This window comes from Salmo salar, chromosome 05 (assembly GCF_965601325.2).
Source record: "Salmo salar chromosome 05, fSalSal1, whole genome shotgun sequence".
In the NCBI taxonomy this organism is placed as follows: domain Eukaryota; kingdom Metazoa; phylum Chordata; class Actinopteri; order Salmoniformes; family Salmonidae; genus Salmo; species Salmo salar.
This window is the reverse complement of record NC_138295.1, coordinates 69,246,331-69,273,099: the sequence shown is the minus strand read 5'-3', so window position 1 is coordinate 69,273,099 and position 26,769 is coordinate 69,246,331. Positions and strand designations below refer to the sequence as shown.

The 26,769-nt window shown below is 41.6% G+C and overlaps 1 protein-coding gene across 1 annotated transcript; it reads left to right on the top strand.

Moving 5' to 3' along the window:
- Positions 1–1,925: 1,925 nt before the first annotated feature.
- Positions 1,926–26,250, top strand: LOC106605665 (uncharacterized). Its single transcript, XM_082974937.1, has 16 exons — positions 1,926–2,106; positions 2,403–2,535; positions 10,523–10,629; positions 11,151–11,232; positions 11,744–11,750; positions 11,932–12,053; positions 12,426–12,456; positions 19,131–19,551; positions 19,636–19,866; positions 23,458–23,727; positions 23,875–24,135; positions 24,522–24,803; positions 24,893–24,980; positions 25,085–25,130; positions 25,327–25,688; positions 25,802–26,250. The coding sequence occupies exons 1-16, from the start codon at positions 1,926–1,928 to the stop codon at positions 25,866–25,868; spliced, it is 2,691 nt and encodes an 896-aa protein (XP_082831063.1). The 3' UTR covers positions 25,869–26,250.
- Positions 26,251–26,769: the final 519 nt, after the last annotated feature.

The following is a 26,769-nucleotide window of genomic DNA, read 5'->3' as shown; positions in this document are numbered from 1 at the left end:
TATCCTCTGCAACAGAGGTAACTTTGGGTCTTCCTTTCCTATGGCGGTCCTCATGAGACACAGTTTCATCATAACGCTTGATGGTTTTTGCAAGTGTACTTGAAGAAACTTTCAAAGTTCTTGAAATGTTCCATATTGGCTGACCTTCATGTCTTAGAGTAATGATGGACTTTCGTTTCTCTTCGCTTTTTTGACCTGTTCTTGCCATAATATGGACTTGGTCTGTTACCAAATAGGGTTATCTTCTGCAGGCACACCTGTTAATTGAAATGATTTCCAGGTGACTACCTCATGAAGCTGGTTGAGAGAATGCCAAGAGTTTGCATAGCTGTCATCAAGGCAAAGGGTGGCTACTTTGAAGAATCTCAAATATCAAATATATTTGTATTTGTTTAACATTGTTTTTGGTTACTACATGATTCTATATATGTCATTTCATAGTTTTGATGTCTTCACTATTATTCTACAATGTAGAAAATGGTTAAAATAAAGAAAAACACTTGAATGAGTAGTTGTGTCCAAACGTTTGACTGGTACTGTACATATTTATTTGGTTTGTAATGGAATTTTATCAGGAATTAAATCAAGTTCACTTAGAATTTATCAGAACACATTTTCCAGAAATATTTTTACCAGCTCCAAGTATTCTCAAATTGCAAAAAAAAGTGAGGGAGCACCTCTCCTTTGCACTCTGGCAGCACTACATCCCTAACCTTAACCCTTAACCCTAACCCTTAGCCTGGCTTATGTTAGCCACCTAGCTAACTTTATCTACACCAAATAGGAATTCGTAACATAAGTATTGCAAATTCGTAGCATATTGTACAAAAAAGCAATTTGTAACATATGATACCAATTGTAATTCGTAACATATCATAAGAAATGGATGATGGACAACCACAAATCAATACATACCATACCAAACCTAATTTACTAATTTGAATTTCCAAATTTTCATTTACTTTGTTACGTCTACCCCTGAGTCCAGGTTGCATAGTGAGAGCAAAGGCGGGTTGTTGAGGAGAGCTGGGCAGGAGCATGATTCGACAGGGTTAGAGGTGATGGTCAGAGACTCAAGACTCCCGCCTTGTCTTCTATCTTTCCTAGGTTGGGTCAGCCTCAAAAACAAATTCCGCGACCTGCGTCTTCATAATAAAAGACACCGATTGCCCGGCGTGCCGACTGACTTGCCTGGCTGCTCTGTGAGAAGAGGACAAGGGCACCTGGCGAGGTGGGTCTTCGGTGATCTATTAGTCATGATGATGTTGATGCTGATCGTTGCTCTCAAGCCTTCTGTTCACTCGTATACATTTTCACTCTCTGGTTGAATTTGACTTTGTAGGGCTTGTGCTGAGACATGTTAACAGTTGCGTTTGCATTGAGAGTCATCCTCACCACTTTACCAGGTAACTGCATAACACAACTTATTGCATCTATGTTACTGGCATTTTATTAAATGGCATTTCAGTAGCATATAGCCTATGTTCTAAAATCACTCTGTTCTGTGCTTATATTTCTAAAGTTACCCAGGTGTCCTTACATTGCACACAGGTTATTTATATGGTATTGATCTGTGAGACAGGCAGTCAGCAGCAGGCAGCACATGAGGACACCCTGCACACATTTTTGGCTTCATCAGTATTGTTTGTGGTTTCTTCCAGGCTCTGGGGGTAGCAAGTGGACCGTGTCCTTCACCCGGAGAGAGATCTGTGTCTGGGCTGGGGCCACTGTCACTCTCCCCTGTTGGTATGACTACCCATAAGGACACACTGTCAGGAGGGTGATGTGGTTCAGGGTCTCTGGCTGGAGGGAGTTTGCCCACCACTCTGACTCCAGCTTGGTCAGCATGTCTTACAGAGGAAGGACAAAGTATACAGGCAGCCATAAAAGCTGTGGGATCCAGATCACCAATGTGAAGCTTGGCGATGCTGGACAGTACCACTTCAGGTTTGAGACAGACCACCCACAGGGACGACGTAGATGGTCAGCCACCTGAGAAGTGGCTGACCATCTACAACTTTGACAGGCAGCACGCTGGTACCTACACTTGTCGCCCAATCTCCCCACAGAATGTCCAGTCTCCGTCGCTGGGCGTGGCTCTGGGACGTGAGTAGTGTTTATGTTACTCAGTAACTACTGATTTATAATTTGACATTTGAATTTTTGTAACCTTATAGGGTTCAGTTAGTATTTACTTTCTATCCCTCTCTCTCTCCTCTTCCTCTTCCTCTCCTCTCCAACTTCCTATTTCCTTTTCTTCTTTCCATTCTCTTCCCCTCTCTCTCTCTCCCCCTTCGCTCTCCCCAACTCTCCCTCCCCCTAGATACTCCTCGTTCCACAGTGATTGAGGTGAGTCCCATGGGTGTGGTAGTGGAGGGGATCTCTGTGACTATGACCTGCAGCGATAGTGGAGAGCTATGCCTGGTTCAAGGACAGGGAGAGTGGCAGCATTCCAGACAGCTTCAGACCCCAGCTCCACCTGAAGAGGGTGTCCCACACAGATCGAGTACTTTTGTGTGAAACGCAACCCACTTGGTACAGAGAGGTCCAAACCTGTCCTGGTCAACATCACATGTAAGGGCCTGGCTGTTGGTGTCTATAAATGTCTTTACATTATTATTATTATTACATTTGGTGACTAACATTGGCCTTTGATCATGACTCTCAGTCCCATTGCATTATACAGTTGAAGATGGAAGTTTACATATACTTAGGTTGGAGTCATTAAAACTTGTTTTTCAGCCACTCCACAAATTTCTTGTTAACAAACTATAGTTTTGGCAAGTCGGTTAGGACATTTACTTTGTGCACGACACAAGTAATTCTTCCAACAATTGTTTATAGACAGTTTATTTCACTTATAATTCACTGTATCACAACTCCAGTGGGTCAGACGTTTACATACACTAAGTTGACAGTGTAATTTAAACAGCTTGGAAAATTCCAGAAAAGTATGTCATGGCTTTAGAAGCTTCTGACAGGGTAATTGACATCATTAGAGTCAATTGGAGGTGTACCTGTGGATGTATTTCAAGGCCGACCTTCAAATTAAGTGCTTCTTTGCTTGACATCATGGGAAAATCAAAAGAAATCAGCCAAGACCTCAGAAAAACAATTGTAGACGTCCAAACGTCTGGTTCATCCTTGGGAGCATTTTCCAAATGCCTGAAGGTACCATGTTCATCTGTACAAACAATAGTACGCAAGTATAAACGCCATGGGACCACGCAGCCGTCATACCGCTCAGGAAGGAGACGCATTCTGTCTCCTAGAGATGAACGTACTTTGGTGCGAAAAGTGCAAATCAATTCCAGAACAACAGCAAAGGCCTTTGTGAAGATGCTGGAGGAAACAGGTACAAAAGTATCAATATCCACAGTAAAACGAGTCCTATATCGACGTAACCTGAAATGCCGCATAAGCAAGGAAGAAGCCACTTCTCCAAAATCGCCATAAAAAAGCCAGACTACGGTTTGCAACTGCACATGGGGACAAAGATCGTACTTTTTGGAGAATTGTTCTCTGGTCTGATGAAACAAAAATAGAACTGTTTGGCCATAATGACCATCGTTATGTTATTAGGAAAAACGGGGAGGCTTGCAAGCCGAAGAACACCATTCCAACCGTGAAGCATGGGGGTGGCAGCATCATGTTTTGAGGGTGCTTTGCTGCAGGAGGGACTGGTGCACTTCACAAAATAGATGGCATCATGAGGCAGGAAAATTATGTGGATATATTGAAGCAACATCTCAAGACATCAGTTAGGAAGTTAAAGCTTGGTCACAAATGGGTCTTCCAAATGGACAATGACCCCAAGCATACTTCCAAAGTTGTGGCAAAATGGCTTAAGGACCACAAAGTAAAGATATTGGAGTGGCCATCACAAAGCCCTGACCTCAATCCTATAGAAAATTTGTGGGCAGAACTGAAAAAGTGTGTGCGAGCAAAGAGGCCTACAAACCTGACTCAGTTACACCAGCTCTGTCAGGAGGAATGGGCCAAAATTCATCCAACTTATTGTGGAATGCTACCCGAGACGTTTGACCCAAGTTAAACAATTTAAAGGCAATGCTACCAATGACTCATTTCATACATTTTTTCTCCGTACTGGTCACCCATGGGAATCAAACCCACAACCCTGGCGTTGCAAACACCATGCTCTACCAACTGAGCCGCACGGGACACTATCCCTAAGAACTAAGTAATGTTCATATAATGGCTGGCTGTCCACTGTTCAGAATTGTTGTCTGGACTGAGCAGATATAACACTGTTTATTTTTTATATTTTATTTCACATTTATTTAACCAGGAAGGCCAGTTAAGAACAAGTTATCATTTACAACTGCGATCTGGCCAAGATAAAGCAAAGCAGTGTGACAAAAACAACACAGAGTTACACATGGGATAAACAAACGTACAGTCAATAACACAATAGAAAGTCTATGTACAGTGTGTGCAAATGTTGTAAGATTAGGTAGGTAAGGCAGTAAATAGGCCATAGAGGCAAAATAATTACAATTTAGCATTAACACTGGAGTGATAGATGTGCAGATGATGATGTGCAAGTAGAGACACTGGGGTGCAAAAGAACAAAAAATATAAATAATAATATGGGGATGAGGTAGTTGGGTGCGCTATTTACAGGTACAGTGATTGTGAAGCTGCTCTGACAGCTGATGCTTAAAGTTAGAGAGGGAGATATAAGTCTCCAGCTTTAGTGATTTTAGCATTTCGTTCCAGTCATTGGCAGCAGAGAACTGGAAGGAAAGGCGGCCAAAGCAGGTGATGGCTTTGGATATGACCAGTGAAATATACCTGCTGGAGTGCGTCCTACGGGTGGGTGTTGCTATGGTGACCAGTGAGCTGAGATAAGGAGGGGCTTTACCTAGTAAAGATTTATAGATGACCTGGAGCCAGTGGGTTTGGCAGCGAATATGTAGCAAGGGCCAGCCAACGAGAGCATACAGGTCGCAGTGGTGGGTAGTGTATGGGGCTTTGGTGACAAAACGGATGGCACCGAGATAGACTACATCCAATTTGCTGAGTAGAGTGTTGGAGGCTATTTTGTAAATGACATCGCCAAAGTCAAGGATCAGTAGAATAGTCAGTTTTACGAGGGTATGTTTGGCAGCATGAGTGAAGGAGGCTTTGTTGTGAAATAGGAAGCCGATTCTAGATTTAATTAAGGATTGGAGATGCTTAAAGGGAGTCTGGAAGGAGAGTTTACAGTCTAACCAGACACTTAGGTATTTGTAGTTGTCCACATATTCTAAGTCAGAACCATCCAGAGTAGTGATGCTAGTCGGGCGGGTGCGGGCAGCAATCAGTTGAAGAGCATGCATTTAGTTTTACTAGCATTTCAAAGCAGTTGGAGGCATTGGAAGGAGTGTTGTATGGCATTGAAGCTCGTTTGGAGGTTTGTTAACACATTGTCCAAAGAAGGCAAGATGTATATAGAATGGTGTCGTCTGCGTAGAGGTGGATCAGAAAGTCACAAGCAGCAAGAGCGACATCATTGATATATACAGAGAAAAGAGTCGGCCTGAGAAGTGAACCCTGAGGCACCCCCATAGAGACTGCCAGAGGTCCGGACAACAGGCCCTCCGATTTGACACACTGAACTCTATCTGAGAAGTAGTTGGTGAACCAGGCGAGGCAGTCATTTGAGAAACCATGGCTAATGAGTCTGCCGATAAGAATGCGGTGATTGACAGAGTCGAAAGCCTTGGCCAGGTCGATGAAGACGGCTGCTCAGTACTGTCTTTTATCGATGGCGGTTATGATATCGTTTAAGACCTTGAGTGTGGCTGGGGTGCACCCATGACCAGCTCGGAAACCAAATTGCATAGTGGCAAAGGTACGGTGGGATTCGAGAATGGTCGGTGATCTGTTTGTTAACTTGGCTTTCGAAGATTTTAGAAAGGCAGGGCAGGATGGATATAGGTCTATAAGAGTTTGGGTCTAGAGTGTCTCCCCCTTGGAAGAGGGGGATGACCGCGGCAGCTTTCCAATCTTTCGGGATCTCAGACGATATAAAAGAGGTTGAACAGGCTTGTAATAGGGGTTGCAGCAATTTCGGGGGATAATTTTAGGAAGAGAGGGTCCAGATTGTCTAGCCCAGCTGCTGTGTAGGGATCCAGATTTTGCAGCTCTTTCAGAACATCAGCTGTATGGATTTGGGTGAAGGAGAAGCGGGGGGGACTTGGGCAAGTTTCTGCAGGGGGTGCAGAGCTATTGGCCGGGGTAGTGGTAGCCAGGTGGAAAGCATGGCCAGCCGTAGAAAAATGCTTATTGAAATGGTCGATTATCATAGATTTATTGGTGGTGACAGTGTTTCCTAGCCTCAGTGCAGTTGGAAGCTGGGAGGAGGTGCTCTTATTCTCCATGGATGTTACAGTGTCCCAAAACGTTTTGGAGGTAGTGCTACAGGAGGCAAATTTCTGTTTGAAAAAGCTAGCCTTTGATTTCCTAAATGACTGTATGCATTGGTTCCTGACTTCCCTGAAAAGTTGTATATCACGGGGGCTTTTCGATGCTAATGCAGTAAGCCACAGGATGTTTTTGTGCTGGTCAAGGGCATTCAAGTCTAGGGTGATCCAAGGGCTATATCTGTTCTTAGTTCTACATTTCTTGAATAGAGCATGCTTATTTAAGATGGTTAGGAAAGCACTTTTAAAGAGCAACCAGGCATCCTCTACTGACGGGATAAGGTCAATATCCTTCCAGGATACCTGGGCCAGGTTGATTAGAAAGGCCTGCTCGCTGAAGTGTTTTAGGGAGCGTTTGACAGGGATGAGGGGTGGTCGTTTGACCGCGGACCTATTACGGACACAGGCAATGAGGCAGTGAACGCTGAGATCCTGGTTGAAGACAGCATAGGTGTATTTTGAGGGCAAGTTGGTCTGGATGATATCTATGAGGGTGCCCATGGTTATGGATTTAGGGTTGTACCTGGTAGGTTCCTTGATAATTTGTGTGAGATTGAGGGCGTCTAGCTTAAATTGTAGGAAGCTCGGGGTGTTAAGCATATCCCAGTTTAGATCACCTAACAGTACAAACTCTGAAGATAGATGGGGGGCAATCAATTCACATATGGTGTCCAGGGCACAGCTGGGAGCTGAGGGGGGTCTATAACACGGTGAGAGACTTATTTCTGGAAAGGTGGATTTTTAAAAGTAGAAGCTCAAATTGTTTGGGCACAGACCTGGATAGTATGACAGAACTCTGCAGGCTATCTCTGCAGTAGATTGCAACTCCGCCCCCTTTGGCAGTTCTATCTTGTCGGAAAATGTTGTAGTTGGGGATTGAAATTTCAGAATTTTTGGTGGCCAACCTGTTGAGGACAGACGTTCCACTAGCGGAACGCCTCACCAATATCCAATGGTAGAGCGTGGTGTTAAATACAAAAACCTCAAAAATGCTATAATTTACATTTTTCAAACATACGACTATTTTACACCATTTTAAAGACAAGACTCTCGTTAATCTAACCACATTGTCCGATTTCAAAAAGGCTTTATAGCGAAAGCAAAACATTAGATTATGTTAGGAGAGTACATAGCCAAAAACAATCACACAGCCATTTTCCAAGCTAGCATATATGTCACAAAAACCCAAAACACAGCTAAATGAAGCACTAACCTTTGATGATCTTCATCAGATGACACTCATAGGACATTATGTTATACAATACATGCATGTTTTGTTCAATCAAGTTCATATTTATATCCAAAAACAGCTTTTTACATTGGCATGTGATGTTCAGAACATGCATTCCCACCCAAAACTTCCGGTGAATTTACTAAATTACTCATCATAAACGTTGACAAAATACATAACAATTATTTTAAGAATTATAGATACAGAACTCCTTTATGCAATCGCTATGTCAGATTTTAAAATAGCTTTTCGACGAAAGCACATTTTGCAATATTCTGAGTACATAGCTCAGCCATCACGGCTAGCTATTTTGACACCCGCCAAGTTCGGGGCTCACTAAACTCAGAATTACTATTAGAAAAATGGTATTACCTTTGCTGATTTTCGTCAGAATGCACTCCCAGGACTGCTACTTCCACAAGAAATGTTGTTTTTGTTCCAAATAATCCATAGCTATGTCCAAATACCTTCGTTTTGTTCGTGCGTTCAGGTCACTATCCAAAGGGTAAGGCGCGAGCGCATTTCGAGACAAAAATAATCAAAATGTTCCTTTACCGTACTTAAAAGCATGTCAAACGCTGTTTAAAATCCATTTTTATGGTATTTTTCTCGGAAAATAGCGATAATATTCCAACCGGACAACAGTGTATTCATTCAAAGAGGAAAGAAAAAACAGCATGTTCGCGGGACCGCGCATATCCAATCTCTTTGTCACCAGGCAGACCACTGACAAACTGAGCTACCATACTCTGCCCAGAGACAGGAGACGCCTCAATCCACTTTCTGAAGGCTTTAGAGAGCCAATGGAAGCCTTAGAAAGTGCCACATAACCTCACAGATACTGTAGTTTAGATTGGGAACCAAAAGAAGAACTACAAATTCTCAGACAGGCCACTTCCTGCTTGGAATCTTCTCAGGTTTTTGCCTGCCATATGAGTTCTGTTATACTCACAGACACCATTCAAACAGTTTTAGAAACTTCAGAGTGGTTTCTATCCAAATCTACTAATAACATGCATATTCTCGTTTCTGGGCAAGAGTAGTAACCAGATTAAATCGGGCACGTTTTTTTCATCCGGCCGTGAAAATACTGCCCCCTATCCACAACAGGTTTTAAGCCAGGATTCAGACATGGCTAGGACATCAGGATTGGCGGAGTGTGCTAAAGCAGTGAATAAAACAAACTTAGGGAGGAGGCTTCTGATGTCAACATGCATGAAACCAAGTCTTTTACGGTTACAGAAGTCTACAAATGAGAGTGCCTGGGGCCTGGGAATAGGTGTGGTGCTGGGGGCTACAGGGCCTAGGTTAACCTCTACATCACCAGAGGAAAAGAGGAGGAGTATGACAAAGGTACTGCTAAAGACTATAAGAACAGGTCGTCTTGTGCGTTGGGAACAGAGAATAAAAGGAGCAGATTTCTGGGCATGGTGGAATTGATTCAGGGCATAATGTACAGTGGAGGTAAACCTAGGCATTGAGTGACGATGAGAGCGGTAGTGTCTCTGGAGGCACCAGTTAAGCCAGGTGAGGTCTCCGCATGTGAGGGGGGAGGGACAAAAGAGCAGTAGCTGATAATGTTAATGAAACTGTCAGAGGAAATATGATAATGGTTCCTGACCGCACACTGTAAATTGATGAAAATACCGTGGTCATTTTGCAAGCTCTTCTATTCCAAGAGAGAGATATAGTGAACACTGAGTGTACAAAACATTAGGAACACCTTCCCTCAGAACAGCCTCAATTTGTCAGGCCATGGACTCTACAAGGTGTCAAAACCGTTCCATATGGATGCTAGCCTATGTTGACTCCAGTGCTTCCCACAGTTGTGTCAAGTTGTCTGGATGTCCTTTGGGTGGTGGACCATGCTTGATACACACGGGAAACTGTTGAGTGTGAAAAACCCAGCAGCACTGCAGTTCTTGACACACTCAAACCGGTGCGCCTGGCACTCTACCATACCCGGTTCAAAGGCACTTAAATATTTTCTCTTGACCATTCACCCTCTGAGTGGCACACATACACAATCCATGTATCAATTGTCTCAAGCCTTAAAAATCCTTCTTTAACCTGTCTCCTCCCCTTCATCTACACTGATTGAAGTGGATTTAACAGGTGACATCAATAAGTGATCATAGGATTCACCTGTATTCACCTGGTCAGTCAATGTCATGTTTTGTCCACTCAGTGCATGTCCAACCTCGGGAGTGTGTTATTAAGGTGAGCAGGAATGTGTGTGGATCCAGTGTGCTGCTCAGGTTCCTCTGTCTGCAAAATGACACCTACCCTCCTTTCTGCCCTGTGGAGGAACAAATCAATCTATCTCTGTCTCTGTCAGTACCTCCCCTCTATCTCCCTCCTCTATCTCTCTCCCTCACTCTCTCCCCCTCCTCGCATTCTCCTCTCTCCCTCTCATGCCCTCTCTGTTTTGTCATCTCTCAAAAGTCTCCCTCCCTCTCTCTCCTCCATCACCTTCACCTTGGCTCCCTGTTGGTCTACTCCCCCCTTCCCTCCTTCTCCTCTCTCTCTCACTCCTCTCTCTGCCCTTGGCTGCCTGTCTGTCTATCCTATTATCCTTTCTCTCTTTCACTCCCTGTCTGTGCCCCCTCCATGCCACCATCTTTTTTTATTCTCTCCCCTATCCCTCTCTCTCTGCATGCCCCCCCCCACCTCTCCTCTTCTCTTCTCTCTCCCAGATGCCCCTAAGAACACGTCTGTATTTGCTCAGCCCTCCAGTGTGATCGATGCGGGCCGTCCTCTGACTCTGACCTGCAGCAGCCAGGCCAACCCGGCGGTGGACAACTAACTACATGTAGTTCAGGATCAATGCGGCTGACGCCTGGGTAACGCGATCGGGCCCTAGCTACACCTTCGCTGAGGTCAGCCCCGGGGAGAGCGGTCAGTACTACTGCAAGGCACGCAACCGCATCGGCGTCCATAGCTCGCCTGTCCTCACTGTCAGGGTCAGAGGTCAGTGGACTGGGCAGGATGGAGGGAGGGAGGGTAGAGTAGGAGGTGGGGAGTCTAAACTCAGTGACCCAGATGGCTTCTGTCTGTGTGTTTCTTATTTAATCACTACTGTAAATGTAATGTCTGTCTCACAGACATGTTTGGCAAGATACCCTATCTAAATGTGTCACTGTATGCCCCTCAGTCTGCCCACTCACAATCCCAGAGTCTTTCTGCTTTCGAATCTCTGACCTGTGAGTCATATATGGATAACTTTCAATAACTGTAAAAGGGGAAGAAGAGCTGAACTTTGATATCAGATAACAGAAGTCTAGAGATTTGATAATTGATTAATGGAGCTGACAAAAGCTGGATATTTTACTCTGTCTGTCTTCCTGTCTATGTCTGTCAATCTTTCTGTCCCTCTTTCCTCTCCTTCACTCTCACTGTCATTACCCCAAACATCCCCATTCTCCCTTCTGTGATGGTGACTACTGTCAGATTTACTCAGACTGAACCAGTTGTTGCTCTCTGATTGGCAGGCAGACTGAAGGTTATCGCCCTGGCCTCAGCTGTGGGCGTGTCTGCTGGTCTCATCACTCTCACTGTGGCCATCATGATCAGGTGACGCACTACACCTTTCGACACTATGATGGTCTATGGAAGGCAGGGGACCTCAGGAACATTGACCAGAATCAGTGTTACTAGACACTTCATTTGATTGTGGGAATCAATATGTTGTATCTATCTGCCTTCTTCACAGCAAAAACATGCACAGAGTAGACTAGTAATATCCAGAGGAAAACAAGAGGGTACTTGACTCTTCCTCTTCCAAGCATTGACATCAATATAGCCTAACCATCATGTGATGAAATAATATATAGAACAATTATTAACAAAGACTTGTCGTTGGTATGGAATAACAGAGGCCATCGGTGAGAGCTGACAGCCTGTTCTACGAGTCAGTCCAGCAGACCCTTCAGCTGAGGACTGGCAAGATGTCCGACATCCCGGGACGTTAAACAACAACTCCCACTCTGCACCACTAGATGGAGACACCATGGTCGTCCACTTGTAATAATCAGGTCATGCCATTAGAATACCTCATGATTAGATTCCCATCTTCTTTTGAAAGATCAAAGGTAACAATATGTACCTACACTTTAATTACACTGCACCTACCATGTAAATACATCAGGGGGAGTTACAACCCCATCATTCGGCCCCATTTTAAACCCAGGTTTGGGTTCTCTCTATTGAAGTGACATCAACCCTTCTTCAGTCCTCTCATAGGAATCCCCCTATTTTCTCTGTGTTTGATAGGAGGAGTCAGAGGTGTATGAGAGTGCCCATCCCTCCATCGTACCCCTGAAGGATGCTCCACCCTGCACAGAGGCAGACAGCATCCTCAACTATATCACCATGCATTACTCCAGGATCCCCAGGTAACCAACCATCCTCCATCTCTCACTTCCTCATCATACTCATCCTCTTTCTCCTCCTACCCTCTCCCCTTGATTTTCCTCTCTTCTCTTCTTCTTTCCCCCTCTCTCTCCTTTCTACTCACCATTCTCCTCCTCTCCTCTCCCTTGTATACTTTCTCCTCCCTCTTCTTATTTCTCCTCCTACCTTCTCACTTCCTCCTCATGCTTATCCTCTCTGTCTTATCCTTCTCTCTTCCTCTTTCTGACATACAGACCAGTGACATTACCTGTCCCTCCCTCTTTTCTTTCCCAGTCTGGACCAGATTCAAGTTACAAATATACCACTGGATGGTGATAAAGAGCCAAAAGATATTGCCAATGTTGTTTACACAGTCCTGGCCAGACCACACCAGTAGTGGTGCAGGTAAATTAGGACATCTTTTGATGTCACTAATTTATCTCAGCTAATATATGAACAGAGAGTTATATACACCTCACAATCTAATTAAATAATTTGCAATAAGTTCAAGTTTGACCATAGAGACAAACATATTCTAAATGTGAATTCAGTGACACACCTCCATTAACTTCCTATTTTTTTCCGCATATCTCCCAGATGAGAACTGTAGTGTCCTTTGCTCAGTTTATCAGTTGAGTGACATCGCCAGAAGGATCTCTACCATCTACCCCTGAACTGCATCTCAGCAGGACTGCTCACTCTAAGCCAATTTATGTTTTATCTAATTTACTACAAAGTTTAATTTACTAGGAATAGTTCAAGTAGGTACCTGTAATTCATTTGGCATTATAAGTGGCATTATAACTAATTTATTAGCATTTAACATTTTACTAGTAGTGGCCAGATTATTAAATATTCCGATAGCAGAATCATCCTAAAAATTCAACCTTTTCACCTTCAGAAGGAAGTAATTTTGGGCATTTTCTCTCTAGGTTCTCTCTATCTCCTCCATAAGATATCATTAAAATGTAACATACTTTACAAATGAAGTTTGGTATACATCATCCCTCATGCTAGTCTTATGGAGAATATGTGTAAATGTGTTACTGATCATATCTGATGTTTAGGGTATGGTTGGTATGTCCCAAATTGCTTGTTGAAATAGCTTGTTGTCAAATAAAAGCATTTAAATGAAGAAAAAATTAGTAGATGTATTAAAGAAATATTTATCAGGTTGACACTTACCCTGTTTATTCCGCTGTATCATGTTGTGGATGTCAGTACTGAGTTATTGGTAAATTATTAACATACGAACTGTGTACTACTACTCATAACAGATGAACACGGAAATAATGCAGAGGTCAGAGGGGATATTTTATATTGTTCTAATGTCATTGCTGTGTTATCCTGATGGTGAAATTATTTCTGAAATGATTAACCTCAAAGAATAGGGCTGTATCTCATCTGAGATTACAGAGTAACTCATTCATCTATTGAATAATACAGAAGAGGCCATGATATGGTCAACTGAGTCTGCACCAGAATGTGTACAGTATTACCCATGGTGTCTCAGAGGGAGATGGGATATGCAAAAAACACATTTTTAATTCACAAGTGTATAATACACACTTGTATGTGTGTGAAATAGGACAAAGACAAGCACCCAACGCATTATTATTATTATCTCTTCAACATACTGAATGTCTCTAAATCACTAAATCTATTCCCTGCTTACATAGAAAAGTTAGATGACCTTCCCTGTCAACCTTCAGTCTCAACTTCTGTATTCTGCTTGTGAAATTATTATCACATTAGTCCATGGTATTTGCATGGTCATTTGCTGACCAGTCTCATTCTGTGGACATGCTCTGCAGATAGGTGAGTGATCCTGTTTCTCTCTGTAAAGTGTCATGTGTTTCCTTTCATGCAGTTGATTTGTATGTTTACCAATGTTAATGTAGAATAAGATTTCTATTAAGAAATTGAAGCATAGTTCAGTTTATTTCATGTTGGGTGAGGATAAAAAACTGAATGGCTAGATGATATAAAGGTGTATCCCAGTTGTGCTGTCTTATTGACAGCAGGGTTGGGCTCAATTTCATTTTAATTCCACTATACTCCACATTTTCCTCATTGAAAAGCCTTGAAGATAATTGGAATTGGAATTTCAGTGTACTTCTTGAATTGAAATGGAATTGACCCCAACCCTGATTGACAGAGACAGTTACACCATATTTAAATTAAAACAATGTTGATGCTGCCACCATCATGCTTCACCGTAGGGATGGTGCAAGGTTTTCTCCAGTCTGTTTGATGATTGGCTTTGTTACTGTCTAATGCTGTATAATTCCCTCAACCTGTGGTGTTGCAGTTGTTGGTGTTGCAGTTTGATGCGATGTGGCCCTTAGAAACAACCAGTGTGATTACTCTCAAGTTTCCAGGTGAATAGAATAAATATTTGTTTGATACTCTTTCTGTGGATGCCAGTATTCCGTTATGAATAAATTAATGATATAGAATGTATATGGCTCATTAGAGATAAACAAGGAACTGATTTGATATTGGTCTAATGTTATTGTTGTGTTACCTTGATGGTGAAATTTATTAAATGATTAACCTCAAAGGAAAGTCATATTATCTGAGATTACAGAGTAACACACTCTTTACATCAACAAAAATACAGAAGTGACTGTCAGGTGTCAGTGTGCAGTGGTAGGACGGAGTCAGGCGCAGGACACAGAACTGAGTAAAAGATGTACTTTACTCGAAAAGAAACAACAATAATTTCCACGCAGGGAAAAACACACCAGCGCACAGAAGTCTAGAACACTAAACAAAGAACAAACACGCACAAAACCATGTGGGAACCAGAGGGTTAAATAGGGAATAAATTATAACATAATGGGAACCAGGTGTGTACAATCAAGACAAAAGAAATGGAAAAAGAAACGTAGATCGGTGGTAGCTAGAAAGCCGGTGACGTCGACCGCGGAAAGCCACCCGAACAAGGAGAGGCACCAACTTTGTGGAAGTCATGACAGTGACTGATAGCCTGTTTGTGCACCAGCATGTGTAGAGTATTATCTTTCAAATTAACATATCTGAAGGGAGGGCACACATAGCAATGCTATATTATATTTTCTTACATTTAAATGGCAAATGGGTACTGTACGTATGAGTGGTGAAGACAAGTGTGATAACTGTTTTTTGTTTTGTTGTTTGTGGGAGTAATTGGAAGATGACATTCAACAATACAACACCATAGCTCTATGTGCCTTAAGAGGGTCATCAGGGGTGTTTGGATGCACTTACGCCTACCCTCAGACCAGACTATTACAAATACCTTCTTGAAGTTCTGGAGTCAAAAGTGGGACAACTATCTTTGTCTGGCCCAGGAATACAGAGGGTGTGTAGAATACCTTGGAAATAGAAAGCACAACTGCACCTTGAGAATGAATAACCTAATTAGTAGTGATGCAACACAATGCTACTTCAGATTTGAGACGGTTAATGAAAAAAAAGACGACTGCATGGAGCCGTACAACATCAGTTTGACTGACTCTGACAGGTCATTTTCATACCAGAAGTAAAGCCCACTCTCATAACACTACTTTTTTATTTTTATTGATGACTGTTTTTCTTTCTCCTCTCTACAAGGGCTGACAGCTGAAGTAAACCCCTCCACTGTGAGAGAGGGAGAGAAGGTGACACTAAGATGTGACACAACATGTACACTGAGTGACCATCCCACTATTGTCTGGTTCAGGGATGGACACTCAGTACACAACACAGAGTTCCTGGCCAACATTGAGGATTCTGATAGATACCAATGTGCTGTTCAAGGTCAAGATCTTCTCTCCTCTGCTCCAGTGTCTCTTGACTTCCAATGTGAGTTAATACCTGATCTAATTAACATGAGCGCATCATATTATTTGACTCATATTGGAGCAGCTATCTAGGTTCAAAACTCAGCACCAAGGATGTGTTGCTTCTGAAATGTGTTAACTTAAAAGCATTATATTCCAAAGAAAGGTCAATAAAAGGTCTGTTATTATTTTCTGTAAAGATAGTAGGATTTTGAAAGAAGTATGTAGATAACATAGTGTTCTCACATATAACAGCCCTTGTCGGTTTGTAGTAAATGTCAATGTGCTTGAAAACAAATTTGAATTTGCCATGACACAGGGCAGTGTCTATTTGCTGAGCGTGACTGTGTGTTTGCATTGTGGTTACTTTTAGGGGAAGTTAAGCAGTTTGGGTTAGACTATTGTTAACTGACTTGCCTAAAGAAAGGTTAAATTAAATAAATAAAACATGTTACTGTACCCCCCTTAAATACAATATAATATATCAAGTGTATGGTAACAGGAAGGGAAATAGCACCAAAAGGCTCCCCAGACAAGACATTCTCAGCCCAACTTCTGCATTGTGGTTGTGACATGGTACTATGACATCTCTCCATGGTATTTATTTGCATGGTTATTTGCAGGTCAGTCTCTCTGGATGCATTCTGCAGGAGGGTGAGTAGTGTTGTTTGTCTCTGTAGAGTTTCATTGTTTCTTTCCTTTAATTGGTTCAACATTGGTGCATAGTGATGTTCAATCTATCTGTTTAGTGAGAATTTAAAGACAGAATAACTACATGATGTAGAGTTGTGAGAAAACTCTTCCGAGACAGATAAATATTACACCTGCTTTAAGTGAAAACGCTGTTGGAGCTTGTTTCATGATTGACTTTGCTATTAAGTTAAGCAATTCCCTCCTCAATAGAACCCTGTGGTGTTTTTTATTGAAGTGTTGCAGTTGCTGCAATGTGGCTCTTTGAAACAACCAGTGTGATAATGGTGATTACTCTCACGTCGCCAGGTAACCATATTTTTGCTTTGATGCTCTATCATAATGTGGATGTCAGCACTGACTTATGATTAATAATTGAGATATGAAATTTGTACTACTTCTGTGTATTGCTCATAGTAGAGGAACAGGGAAGTACTGCAGAGGGAATATGTTATATTTTCATTATTGTGTTACCTTGATAGTGAAATGTACAGTACCAGTCAAAAGTTTGGACACACCTACTCATTCAAGGGTTTTTCTTTATTTTTACTATAACACATAAGGAATCATGTAGTAACCAAAAAAGTGTTAAACAAATCAAAATATATTTTATATTTGAGATTCTTCAAAGTAGCCACCCTTTGCCTTGATGACAGCTTTGCACACTCTTGGCATTCTCTCAAACAGCTTCATGAAGTAGTCACCTGGAATGCATTTTAATGAACAGGTGTGCCTTGTTAAAGGTTCATTTGTAGAATTTCTTTCCTTCTTAATGCGTTTGATTCAATCAGTTGTGTTGTGACAACGTAGGGTGTATACAGAAAATATCCCTATTTGGTAAAATATCAAGTCCATATTATGGCGAGAACAAATCAAATAAGCAAAGAGAAATGACAGTCCATCATTACGGACAAAAATTAAATAGTCAATATGGAACATTTCAAGAACTTTGGAAGTTTCTTCAAGTGCAGTTGCAAAAGTCATCAAGCACTATGACAAAATTGGCTCTCATGAGGACTGCCACAGGAAAGGAAGACCCAGAGTTACCTCTGCTGCAGAGGATAAGTTCATTAGAGTTAGCTGCACCTCGGATTGAGGCCCGAATAAATGCTTCACAGAGGTCAAGTAACAGACACATCTCAACATCAACTGTTCAGAGGAGACTACGTGAATCAGGCCTTCATGGTCAAATTGCTGCAAAGAAATCACTACTTAAGGAAACCAATAATAAGAAGAGACTTGCTTGGGCCAAGAAACACGAGCAATGGACATCAGACCGGTGGAAATCTGTCCTTTTGTCTGATGAGTCCAAATTTGAACATTTTGGTTCCAACCCCCGTGTCTTTGTGAGACGCAGAGTAGGTGAACGAATAATCTCTTCATGTGTGGTTTCCATTGTGAAGCATGGAGGAGGAGGTGGGGTGGGGGGCTTTGCTGGTGACACTGTCAGTGATTTATTTAGAATTCAAGGCACACTTAACCAGCAGGGCTAACACAGCATTCTGCAGCGATACGCCATCCCATCTGGTTCGCTCTTAGTCGGCCTATCATTTGTTTTTCAACAGGACAATGACTAAAACAGGCTGTGTAAGGGCTATTTGACCAAGGAGAGAGACGGAGTGCTGCATCAGATGACCTGGCTGCCACAATCACCAAACCTCAACCCAATTGAGATGGTTTGGGATGAGTTGGACCGCAGAGTGAAGGAAAAGCAGCCAACAAATGCTCAGCATGTGGGAACTCCTTCAGGACTGCATTCCTCATAAAGCTTGTTGATGGAATGCCAAGAGTGTGCAAAGGGTGGCTACTTTGAAGAATATATAATATATTTATTTTACAACTTTTTGGGTTACTACAGGATTCCATATGTGTTTTTTCATAGTTTTGATGTCATCACTATTATTCTACAATATAGAAAATAGTACAAATAAAGAGAAACCCTTGAATGAGTAGGTGTGTCCAAACTTTTGACTGGTACTGTATATTTCTCAAATGACAGGGTTGGGGTGTAACTGATTACATTTAACAGGACAATGATCACATTTAATCAGTTACATGTAATCTGAAAAATAAATAATAAATAAATGATTACTTTTAAATTCATAAAGGATTTTTGCGGAAAAAACAACATTGTGACACCTTTCTGTTTTCTAATGACATTCAATTCAGCATTGAAATAACGCACAAGTTTAAGTTTGTTCCACCTGAACGAGTCTGACAACAAGTCAGGGACCACTATGGTGATACACCAAATTCGCTTGAAGGATTATTTTTGCCACTGCTAATGCCTTTTAAGGGGAAAGTAATTCAAAAGTAGTCAGATTATGTTACTGAGTTTGGGTAATCCAAAGGTTATGTCACTGATAACATTTTGGGACAGGTAACTAGTAACTGTACCGGATTCTATTTAGAAAGTAACTTACCCAACCGTGTCAAATTATAAACCTCAAAGGGAAGGAAAATCTTATCTGAGATTACAGAGCAACTCACTCTTCTAATGAACAAAATACAGAAGTGACTGATTCAAATATCTGAAGGTAGGCCACACACAGGAATGCTATATTTTCCTATACCTTTAAATAGCAAATTGGCACTGTATCTATCAGTGTTGTAGATCAATGTGATAACATTAACTCTTTTTTTGTTTTGTTGTTGTTTTTTATAGGTGTTTGTGGGGGTAATTGGGGTGTGACTTTCAACGATACAGCTCCATGTGCCTTAAAAGGGTCATCAGTGGTGTTTGGATGCAGTTATGACTACCCCTCAAACCAGATTATAACAAATACCTTCTGGAAGTTCACGACTCAAAAAGATGACACAAATGTCTTTGATCAATACGGAGGACATGTAGAATACCTTGGAAATAAAAAACACAACTGCACCTTGAGAATTAATAACCTAAATAGTAGTGATGAAAATTCCTATCTCTTCAGATTTAAGACAGTTAATAATAATGGCCAACTGAATGCATGGAGCAGTACATCAGTTTCACTAACTCTGACAGGTAATTTTCATACCAGAAGTAAAGCCCACTCTCATGACTCTACAAAACATTTTCAGTGATGATTGTTTTTCTCCTCTCTACAAGGGCTGACAGCTGAAGTAAACCCTGCCACTGTGAGAGAGGGAGAGAAGGTGACACTAAAATGTAGCACAACCTGTACACTGAGTAACCATCCCACTATTGTCTGGTTCAGGGATGGACAATCAGTATCAAAAACAGAGTTTCAGGCAAATAGTGATGATTCTGGTAGATACCGATGTGCTGATCAAGGTCAAGATCTTCTCTCCTCTGCGCCAGTGTCTCTTGATGTCCAATGTGAGTTAATACCTGATCTAATTAACATGAGCACATTATATCCTTGTATGCATTTTAGAATAAGGCTGTAACATAACAACATGTGGAAAACCTCAAGGGGTCTGAATACTTTCCGAATGCACTGTACATTCAAACCTCTGCACCAAGGATGCGCTGCCTCTGAATGGTGTTCATTTAATTGCATTATATTCCTAAGAAAGCTAAAAGACAAGGTTTTCTTCTGATAAAATAATAGGATGAATTTTGAAAGAGGTATGTAGAGTTGAAGTCGGAAGTTTACATACACCTTAACCAAATACATTTAAACTCAGTTTTTCACAATTCCTGACATTTAATACTAGTAAAAATTCCCTGTCTTAGGTCAGTTAGGATCACCACTTGTCATAATCCATGTATGTAGGTGGCAGGGAAGTCAGGCGCAGGAGAAACCAAAGTGGTTAAAAAAATGGAGTATTTATTAAAAAACTAACTACAAAACCAACGCAGAAAATAATCCGGGTAAACAATAACCCGTCGCACACCGATACATAAACAACACGTACATAACATAACAAACAATCACCAACAAGGATATGAGGGGAAACAGAGGGTTAAATACACAACATGTAATTACTGGGAAAGAAACAGGTGTGTAAGGAGACCAGACAAAACCAATGGAAATTGAAAAACTGATCAATGGTGGCTAGAAGACCGGTGACGTCGATCGCAGAGCACCACCCGAACAAGGAGGGGCATCGACTTCGGCAGAAGTCGTGACACCACTTTATATGAAGAATGTGAAATGTCAGAATAATAGCAGAGAGAATGATTTATTTCAGCTTTTATTTCTTTCACCACATTCCCAATGGGTAAGAAGTTTACATACACTCAATTAGTATTTGGTAGCATTGCCTTTAAATTGTTTAACTTGGGTCAAATGTTTCGGGTAGCCTTCCACAAGCTTCCCACAATAAGTTGGGTGGATTTTGGCCCTTTCCTCCTGACAGAGCTGGTGTAACTGAGTCAGGTTTGTAGGCCTCCTTGCTCTCACACGCTTTTTCAGTTCTGCCCACAAATTTTCTATGGGATTGAGATCAGGGCTTTGTGATGGCCACTCCAATACCTTGACATTGTTGTCCTTAAGCCATTTTGCCACAACTTTGGAAGTATGCTTGGGGTCATTGTTCATTTGGAAGACCCATTTGCAACCAAGCTTTAACTTCCTGACTGATGTCTTGAGATGTTGCTTCAATATATCCACATAATTTTCCGTCCTCATGATGCCATCTATTTTGTGAAGTGCACCAGTCCCTCCTGCAGCAAAGCACCACCACAACATGATGCTGCCACCCCCGTGCTTCACGGTTGGGATGGTATTCTTCGGCTGGCAAGCTTCCCCCTTTTTCCCCCAAACATAATGATGGTCATTATGGCCAAACAGTGCTGTTTTTGTTTCATTAGACCAGAGGGCATTTCTCCAAAAAGTATGATTTTTGTTCCCATGTGCAGTTGCAAACCGTAGTCTGGCTTTTTTATGGCGGTTTTGGAGCAGTGGATTCTTCCTTGCTGAGCGGCCTTTCAGGTTATGTCGATATAGGACTCGTTTTACTGTGGATATAGATACTTTTGTGCCTGTTTCCTGCAGCATCTTCACAGGGTCCTTTGCTCTTGTTCTGGGATTGATTTGCACTTTCCGCACCAAAGTACGTTCATCTCTAGGCGACAGAACGCGTCTCTTTCCTGAGCGGTATGATGGCTGCGTGGTCCCGTGGTGTTAATATTTGCATACTATTGTTTGCACAGGCGTTTGGAAATTGCTCCTAAGGATGAACCAGACTTGTGGAGGTCTACAATCTTTTTTCTGAGGTCTTGGCTGATTTCTTTTGATTTTCCCATGATGTCAAGCAAAGAGGCACTGAGTTTGAAGGTAGGCCTTGAAATACATCCACAGTTACACCTCCAATTGACTCAAATTATGTCAATTAGCCTATCGGAAGCTTCTAAAGCCATGACATCTGTTTAAAGGCACAGTCAACTGAGTGTATCTAAACTTCTGACCCACTTGAATTGTGATACAGTGAATTATAAATGAAATAATCTGGCTGTAAACAATTGATGGAAAAATGACTTGTGTCATGCACAAAGTAGATGTCCTAACCGACTTGCCAAAACTATAGTTTGTTAAAACCTCTTAGCGCGCTGATCCCGCTAGTGGGATCAATTTTGACAACATCCGGTGAAATCGGAGTGCGCCAAATTCAAAATACAAAATCGTAATTTTAAACATTCATGAAAATACAAGTGTCATACATGATTCTTTAGCTTAGAATCTTGGAAATCAACACAGGCATCACAAAATCATAAATAGCAATAAAATAAATCACTTACCTTTGAAGATATTCCTCTTTTTGCAATTCCAAGGGTCCCAGCTACACAATGAATGGTCGTTTTGTTCGATAAAGTCCTTCTTTATATCCCAAATGTCTGTTTAGTTGGCGTCATTGTGTTCAGTGATCCACCCGTTCAACATGCAGACAAAGAAGTCCCAAAAGTTACTGGTAAAGTTTGTCCAAACAAGTCAAACAAAATTTCTAATTAATCCTCAGGTAGTCTAATATCTAAATAAATGGTAATATTTCATACCGAAATAGTATGTTCAATAGGAAAGGAAAATAACGAAGAGCGCGCCCTCGTTCAAGCGCACAAATAGACTACTTTTGCCTTACCTCTCCCCATGGATAAACAACTATTACTCATTGGTTTTTCAAAAAACAAGCCTGAAACCAAGTATAAAGACTGTTGACATATCGTGGAAGCCATAGGAACTGCAATCTGGGAGGTGGAAGTCATAGTTTTCAATAGCTTCACATTTGAAGTTGATGGGAGCTCAACAACAACAAAAAATTCCGGATGGATTGTCCTCGGGTTTTCGCCTGCCATATCAGTTCTGTTATAATAGACATTATGGAGTGTTTTTTATCCAATTCTACCAATTATATGCATATCTTAGCTTCTGGGCCTGAGTATCAGGCAGTTTACTTTGGGCTCGTCAGACAGGCGGAAATTCAGGATACTGCCCCCGACCCTAGAAAGGTTTAACAAGAAATGTATGGAGTTGTTGAAAAACGAGTTTTAATGACTCCAACCTAAGTGCATGTAAACTTCTGTCTTCAACTGTAGATAGCATAGTGTTTTCACATACAACATCCCTTGATCTTTTGGTGTGAATATAAATGTGCTTGATAACAAATTTGTCGTAACACAAGGCAATGTCTATTTCCTGACCGTGGCTGTGTATTTGCATTGTGATTACTTGAAGAGGAAGTTGAGCAGTTTGAGGATGATCTTCATGTTGGTAGGGTATAGTGAGAGCAAATAACACAATGATGGCTACTAACGAAATGCAAAACTGTTCTGAGAACATTAATAAATATATTCTGACCCATTATATTTACTGGAACCACTAATTGGGATGAAAGTTCAGTCTTTTGGTTTTGTGAAGTGCACAGACAACCAAATGTGTGGTGAAAGGTACTGTAGTAGTGTGGTTCTATACAGAGAAATATGTTCAACATCATATAAACACTTGTAACCTTACTCCCTCTCCTACAGATGCTCCAAAGAATGTCACATTGTCAGTCAATCCATCTGGAGATGTTGTTAAGGGTAACTCAGTCACTCTCACCTGCAGCTGCAGTGCAAACCCCCCTGTGTTGGCCTACACCCTGTATAAGGAGAGTGGACAGCCCCTTGCAACTCTGACACCATCGCAGAGTCACACTATTCGTAGCATCAGTCTCACAGACAGTGGAGGGTACTACTGCCAGGCACAAAATGAAGTCAGTGTTGTCAAGTCTAATGTAACTTCACTCAACGTTCAGTGTGAGTATTCACGGCTTAATTGACTTTCAACACTAATGAACTGGATAACTGTAGGCCAACATTAGTTACTTTGTGTGGTCAGTAGGCTATTTTAAAGAACAGGACCACTCTTCAACTAATGTACTTGAGCTTGTTGTTCACTTTCAGACCCTCCTGAGGACACATCTGTGTCAGTCAGTCCCTCTGGTCCAGTGGTAGAGGGCATCTTTGTGAATCTGACCTGTAGCAGCCATGCTAACCCAGCAGTGAGCTACACCTGGTACAGAGTCAATGGGAGAAGCCCTGTCCAGTCAGGGACTCAGTTGATACTTGAGAAGGTCTCTCCTGCTAACTCAGGGAGGTATTACTGTGAGGCACAGAACAAACATGGAGCCCTCAACTCATCACTCCTGTTGCTTGATGTTCTGTGTAAGTTAACTGTACATGCTATGTGAGTCTGTCAGTTTTATGTGGAAAGTTGTGTTTGCTTTCTTTATAGGGAAGCAGGTTTTTAAAACTGTGTTGTTGCAGTATCTTGGAGTATAATATCCAAGATATTGCAACAGTTTTTCACTACAATGTAAGCATAACAGGTCTGCAGAGTTGGGGTAAATCGCAATTATATTCCTTTCAGTTGAATTGGACATGGAATGTATCCATAGGAAAGCAATGCAATCTCAGTCTCACCTGGCATGAATCTAGATGAACTTGACACCAACCCTGTTGGCCAGGACTGTTTGTGTTTGGATTAATCGTTACTAAATATGGAGCAGATATCAAAAGTTACATTAATTTTTTATTTTTTTTTACTTTAGATCCCCCAAGGAACACCTTGGTATCAGTCAGTTTCTCTGTCCCACTGTTAGAGGGAAGCTCTGTGAACCTGACCTGCAGCAGTCATGCCAACCCAGCAGTGGAGAACTACACCTGGTTTAAGAAGGATGGAACAGACACCTCACAGACAGGGTCAGGAGAGGTGTTGGCATTGACCTCTCTACCCTCCTCTGACAGTGGACAGTACTTCTGTGAGGCCAGGAACAGAGAAGGGGCTCACAACTCTACTGTGGTGTCTCTGACCATACAGGGTGCCAATCAAGGTGAGTGTAGAGGGAAATGTCCTGTTCTCCTGAATCAATATGTTCTAAATGAGTATATTTTTTCATGTATTGTACCGTGTCATTTTCAGCTACAAAGACTTTCCAAATGCCAGTTTACATCAGTTCCGCGGCCACAGTTTTCATGGTGATCATACTTGTTCTGTTCTTATGGATGTGGTAAGTCTAGAAACATTGTGTACTCAGTTCAATATCATAATTCAGAGTATGATGGCCTTGTGGTACCTATTTGTGCCCCCAAAGAAGTTTGTTTTCCTTGACAGGAAAAGCCCAATCAAATTATGTCAAAAGACTGCTGTGGACAAAGAGGTGAGTGGAACACAGCATGTCAGTGCAACAGTGTTATGTGAAGGTTTGAACGCAGTAAGTATTCATGGGTTTTGAACACCGTTAAAGCACAAGCTTCCATTCTTCCCCAGTAACAAGATATTTAGTTTAACCAATAGATGAAGGATGTCAATATATCACACATTTTGTATTGTTTTTGACTGATTCCATCTTTCAGGACGATCAAAACACAGTCTTATCCAGTAGAAGAACCAGTAACGATCCAGCCACACAGGAAACTAGAACGGAGGAACAGGAAAATGCCCTCTATGCCAACGTTCAACTGCCTCCCTCTCACACCCACCACCAAGACAGTTCTCTGTACTCTGTGGTCAAGCCACCAGCTCTGCAGAACCCTCCTGACCCTCATTACGCTACTTTTGACTTCCAGCAGTTCCACAGCTCCATCGACAAGGCCCAACTCTCAGGACTCCATGAGGATGATGTTGTATACTCCACAATGAAACCCAGACAGGTCAACATGACAGACAACCTACAGTATGCCAGCATCCAGTTCCCACTCCCCAGTCCTTCTGCCAGGTAAGAGTGAACTCACTATCCATTTAGTCCTTTTCAATGTAACCTATTTCTGAAAGTCTGTTTATTTGAAATATATGAATATACTCATGTAACAACTCTATTTGCATGTGCAGATCAGAAGAAAGGTTAGAGGTGGACCATTCTGTTATCTACTCCACTATTGCCAAACCTGAAGCCTGAACATATAATTTCATGATGTTGAATAAACGAAGCAGCATTGGAACACATGTTAAGATATGTAAAGTATGCAATTAATAGGTAGTTATGGTAATAAGTCTATATGTCTTGTACTGTACTTGTAATGTATGTGTCTTGGGTGTGACGGTGAGCTTCCATTGCTTGTGCATGCTTCTATTTTGATAATTGAATGATGGATCCTGAAACTTTATTGGCTGACTGTTTCTTTTTTTGTTTGAGGTGCAACCGGCCAGGGGAAGGTGCTGTATTTTTGTTTGTTTAGTTTGTTTGTTTTATTAATTATGTACTGTTATGACCTCCTTTTGACCAGGCTGAGAAAGAGTCTTAGTAATTCAGTTTAACTCATAAACAAGTTAACTTGCAACCTGTTGTTGACTTCTTTATTTTGCCACTCAACCCAAACTTGAAGAACTTGTGTATAATATGTGATTGGCAGAGCTCAACCTGGGCTGGCGTGGTATGGCATTGTGACTAGAGGTCGACCGATTAATCGGAATGGCCGATTAATTAGGGACGATTTCAAGTTTTCATAACAATCAGTAATCGGTATTTTTGGCCGCCGATTTATTTAAATTATTTGTTTTATTTTTTATTATTATTTATTATTATTTTTACACCTTTATTTAACTAGGCAAGTCAGATTAAGAACACATTCTTATTTTCGATGACGGGCTAGGAATGGGGGTTAACTGCTTTGTTCAGGGGGATTCGGGAACGCTCTAACCACCTGCCTTACATTGCACTCCACGAGGAGCCTGCATGGCAGGCTGACTACCTGTTACGCGAGGGCAGCAAGAAGCCAAAGTAAGTTGCTAGCTAGCATTAAACTTATCTTATAAAAAACGATCAATCTTAACATAATCACTAGTTGATGATATTACTA